The 5,084-nt window shown below is 39.4% G+C and overlaps 1 protein-coding gene across 1 annotated transcript; it reads right to left on the bottom strand.

The window, feature by feature from the left end:
* Positions 1–3,715: 3,715 nt before the first annotated feature.
* Positions 3,716–4,450, bottom strand: LOC138868288 (uncharacterized). Its single transcript, XM_070145832.1, has 3 exons — positions 4,203–4,450; positions 3,988–4,115; positions 3,716–3,945 (listed from the first exon to the last, which is right to left on the bottom strand). The coding sequence occupies exons 1-3, from the start codon at positions 4,448–4,450 to the stop codon at positions 3,716–3,718; spliced, it is 606 nt and encodes a 201-aa protein (XP_070001933.1).
* Between the last annotated feature and the right edge of the window lie 634 nt (positions 4,451–5,084).

Genomic DNA, 5,084 nt, shown 5'->3' with positions numbered 1-5,084 from the left:
TTTTAATTTTTTGTAAACAAATTTAATTAGTAACAATTATAGAATTAAATCCTACATGCAAATGCGACATATTTTTGTATTTTTTATTAATTTAACAAATAAACACGCACAGACAAATACAAATAATTATTCAAAATATCACAAAATATCACCAAATTGCACACCCAAGAAAAATCATTTTATTTTTGAATTTTTGGGAGTAATTCTCATATTGGGCAAAAATCACGTGCTTACAATCATTTGTTTAAACATGTTCTCAATTCTTCCCATCTCATTTTTGAAACATCGGGGGACTTTGAAAACCTAAACCCCGGTTGTTGTTGTTGTTCCACCCTCCTTGGTTGTTACCTCCCCAATAGCCTTGATTATTGCCACTCCAACTGCCTTGGTTATTTTGACCATTCCAATTGCTTGTATTGCCTTGATTGTTCCAATTCTCTTGGTTGTTTTTATTGTTCCAACCACCTTGATTGCGTGAATTTCAATTTCTTTGATTTCATTGTGGTCGCCATTGTTGTTGACTTGGGCCTTGATTGTTGTTTTTTTCCCTTAGAAGTTGTTCACATATTGTACTTCCTCCTCTTGCTTATTGTATTGTCCATCTTGATCAAATCCACTAACATCTTGCCCATAATTTCAACCCGATTTGCACTTGAGGACCTTTTTGTCTTCACTTGTTTACCATCATACTCACTCCTTCCATTGTATTTATTTGCTTGGGACCTTGCACTTGTTGAAGTTGAGCTTTGGCTAGTTGATTCATTATAGTGATTAACTCGGTAATCGCTTGCCTATGATCATGTAATTCCTTGTGCAAGTGAATCACATTTGGGTCACCTTGAGGAACGTTTTCTCTACTTTGCCAGGCCGATGAAGTATCCGCCATCTCATCAAGAATCTCACAAACTTCTGCATACGTCGTTGTCATGAAATTTCTACCGGCAAGTTGGTTGACCATACATTGATTGGTAGTAGTGATCCCCATATAAAAATTCTGTTGAATCATCGCCTCCGTCATGTCATTTTTTGAGTGCTCTTTCACCATATTATGATATCTTTCCCATATCTCATGCAAAGGCTCGTTGGGTTCTTGTTTGAAAGCTAGAATCTCATCTCTCAGAGTTTCCATAAGCCCGGGAGAAAAAAACTTGGCAATAAATTTCCCGGCCAATTCATCACATGTATGGATAGAATGATTTGGCAACCTCTCCAACCAATCCAAGGCCTTCCCCCATAGAGAGAAAGGGAGTAGCCTCAACCGTAAAGCATCCTCGGAGATATTGGTTAGTTTTCTACCCCAGCAAGTGTCAACAATCCCTTTCAAGTGCTTGTATGCATTTTAATTTCGAGCCCCGGTAAAGAATCCCCGTTGTTCCAACAGTGTAAGCATGGCATTTGTGATTTTAAAGTTGCCCTCCCTAATACGTAGCAGGACTATGACACTTGCGTATCCTTCATTCGGCAACACCCGGTGTGCTGCCGCTATTGGAGAAGATGGGGTAGGAATGTGAACGTTGTCTTGAGGTGGGCGTTCTCGTCTATTTCCTTGAGGTTCATGAGGAACCTCGTCAACTTGATCATCATCCTCGTCATCCCCCAATGGCACGTTTCAAAGAGGATCATTGTTTTTGAGATCCATTGTATCACCTACAATTGTTTCACAAAAAATATTAGTAACTCGGAAGGAAAAGAAGACAAATCACACACAAAACCAAATATATAGCTAAATCCGTTTTTAGCTCCCCGGCAACGACACCAAAAATTGGTATCACCCAAACTCACACCACTAATTGGGATTGTGAGGTGGTCGATGCAATTATAAATACCCAACGCGAGTCGGGGTCGATCCCACAGAGAGCTTTATAAATACCCAATGCGAGTCGGGGTCGATTCCACAGAGAGCTTTATGTGGGATTAGGTATATACCAAGTCTAGTGTATGGCATGCCCAAGATTGTACTTCCACATGATTTATTGTTTCTTTCTGCTTCTAATGATTATGCTAATGCTTGCAATTGAAAATCTAAGAGACAATGTTTTTGGTATTGTTGTTTTTGAGGTTATAAAAGATCTAGGGTTGTAACTTCTGCCTAGATGGATACCTAACGGGTTGAGAGCTTTAGGACATGTTTGGTTGATCGGGATATAATATAGCAATCACACGTGATTACTCACTCTATACCTCTCAGTAGTTTGAGTGATTTTGCCCAATTTGACTTTCTCAAGTTCAAATGGGTATTTCATGAAACAAGTGATGCATGCTCAAGTCGGGTCATACTATCTCTAGATTTGACCCTTTAATTGGGGCTATCAATTTCTTGTTAACCAAGTTTTCCTAGACTTAGTCTCTTTTTCTCAAGTAGAGACTAAGTCAATTAGGCATGAATGAATGTTTGCAACCATCAATTCTCAAATTCAAGCAAGAACTAGGCTAAATATCATATAGCCAATCATAAACAAGCCCTAAATCAATCACCCATTAAGTACTCAATCATAAATAAGCCCTAAACCCTAGCTATGGGTTTAGCTACTCATGGAAAATGCAGAAATTAAAGAAGAATCTAAGATAAAATTTATAATAGATGATTAAGGGAAGAAAATCTAATGTTAAAATGTTAAACTAATACAAGGTTACCCAATACAGTAAAGAAAAATGGCTAACTATTCTCAGGTATACCAAACTTGAGCTCAAAATGACAAAAATATCTATTTATGCCCGGCTAATATTGTCGGATAAAATTACCCCTGCGGAGGTTGTACGGCCGCACAATTATGTGTGCGGCCCACACATTGAGATTTGGCTTGACAGGGTGGACTTCTGTGGCCACACAATTCTGGATTGCGGCCGCACTTCTTCAACTTCTACGAACCGCACATTTCTGAGTGCGGCCGCACAATAATGGTGCAGTCCGTATTTCTTTACCTTGGGCTTTGGCATGGGGGACTTCTGTGGACCGTACATTTCTGAGTGTGACCGCGCTCTTGATTCTACGGCCCACAATAATGGTGCGGTCCGCATTTCTTCATGACCTTAAAATCCCATCTCTCTGAACATTATCTTCTGCGGCAGCATAAGAATTGTGTTGTTCCCATTTAAGGAATTCCTGTCAGAGTCTTTCTTCATGTTTTGCGGCCGCACTCAGTATTGTGCGGTCTGCATTTTGACCTTTTAGCCTTGTTTTGGTCTTTGTCCAATATTGCTACTTCTTGAGTTGATTTTCATTTCCTTGGCTTGTATTCCAATACTCCTGCAAGATAGCACATTTCATTAGTTTTTGGAAACACCTTTGAGCAATTTTGAGCTAAAATGAATGTAAAAGACTGCAAATAAGTAGTTAAATCCCTACTTATCAGTAGGTACTCCTAGAATTTCTCCCAACTCCTTATCATCAAAGCTCACATTCACCCCTTTGACCACACATGTGACTCTGCCATTTTTTTTATCTCACAATTTGCCATGAACTCTACAATATCAGTTATGGCAAACTTTCCATCCATCTGAAGGAGCATGTCCTTTCAACCCTGCAGTTGTACCTTTTCTAGCAGCATCATCACAGCTTCCTCCTCCAAGTTCCTGAGGAGTCTACTTTTGAAGATGGTTCTTTTCCCAAACTTAACCATCTTGTCCTTCTCAATATCAGATTATTATTATTCTTCTTCTTCTTCTTCTTCTTCTTCACTCTCTTGTTCCTCCATTACTTTCACTTTTCTAGACTTTAAGGTAGACCTGGTTTTTTAGCCAAGGGAGAAGGCTCTGCAGACTTAGTCTTTGAAGCAGACTTCTTTTTGGAAGTCTTGATTTTCTTTGCCTTTGGAGTCACAACCTTCATTTCTTCTGCATCCTTTTCATCACGAAGAACTAGGTCCATCTCCTCAATTTCAACTGCCTCAATAGGCTCCACCAACTTTTTCTTTCCCTTTCCTGTAGCTTTTCTCTTACTTTCTTCTAGTATTTTTTCCAGTTCAACCCCACTCTACTTCTTCTGACTCCTTGTAGATCTTCCTCTTGTAGGAGGAGTATCTATAGGGATAGAAGAGGAAACCTTTCTCTTCTTGTTTGCCCTAGCAGTACCAGGGACTTTAACTCCTAAACTCTTTTTCTTTTTAGGATTGTAACTGTCAGACACTTTTCTCAGTAGGTCTTAGAGGGGTTCCTACTCAAATGGAACAGGTTCTTGAACATTCTTCCCCAATCTAACCAACCCTTCAGTAGCTTCTCCAGAACTACTTCCCCCCTTTTCTCTCACACTTTCTTCTTCTCCAGCAGATTCCTCATCCCACACTACCATAGCACCTGTTTCTTCAGTCAAACCAACAAGAGTGGGTGAAGATTCAGCCACTCCTTTTCCCATTTCCCTTACAGCACCTTGAGCACCCTCACTCTCCTTTTCTTTTCTCTTTTTATTTTTACCACAAATTTTCCCAGACTCAGTGGTTTCAACCGCAGCCATAGTTCCTACTAGAATAAACCTATTTTCTGATTTTCAGCAACCTCATAGATGATTTTAGAAGTAATTTTCAGACTAGAAGTTACCTTCTCTATTTCAGAAGAAACAGATTCTTCCCCCTCACTAGAAAACTTTAATGATTCATTAGATTTTTGGGGTTCTCCTTCCCGACTTGCTTTCAATTGTTCATTGATTTTCTTGATTTGTTGTCCTCCAGCGACAACCTTGCTAGCAATCATCTTGAAAGAGGGTGTGGTTGAAGGTGTTATGGATGGTGTGGGTGTAGTTTCCTTGGGTGGTGATGAGGGATTCTCAGAAAGGTTTGCCATTGCTGTGTTTGGGTATGGGAGAAGATGAGTATGTGTGAGTTTGGAAGATGAGAGAATATAGAGAGAAATGTTTGACGACTTGGAAATTTTGAAGTGAAGAAACAACTAAGGCCTAATCAATATAAAGAGGAAGAGTTTAATTAGGTAACGACTGCTTTTTTTCTAGAAGTTCATAAGTCTAATAAAACTGGGAGTTAGTTTGAAAAGACGTTGAAGACTCTCCCTAGAATCTAGGCACTTATTGGGTGTTGGGACTCTATTGAGATGAAACTGGTTCATTTCATAACAAATAAGCTCAAGTAGGTTAG

The sequence above is a fragment of the Nicotiana sylvestris genome, chromosome 5, assembly GCF_000393655.2.
Source record: "Nicotiana sylvestris chromosome 5, ASM39365v2, whole genome shotgun sequence".
NCBI classification, from domain to species: domain Eukaryota; kingdom Viridiplantae; phylum Streptophyta; class Magnoliopsida; order Solanales; family Solanaceae; genus Nicotiana; species Nicotiana sylvestris.
This window is presented reverse-complemented; position numbering and strand designations above follow the sequence as displayed.

What these genes read in the sequence shown, in the direction of transcription:
- LOC138868288 (XM_070145832.1), bottom strand. Translation starts at nt 4,450, where the DNA reads ATGGCTGCGGTTGAAACCACTGAGTCTGGGAAAATTTGTGGTAAAAAT. An exon ending in TCTGGAGAAGCTACTGAAGG is followed by an intron (nt 4,116 to 4,202) that starts GTTGGTTAGATT and finishes AGTGTCTGACAG; the next exon opens with TTACAATCCTAAAAAGAAAA. An exon ending in AAGAGGAAGATCTACAAGGA is followed by an intron (nt 3,946 to 3,987) that starts GTCAGAAGAAGT and finishes AAAAAATACTAG; the next exon opens with AAGAAAGTAAGAGAAAAGCT.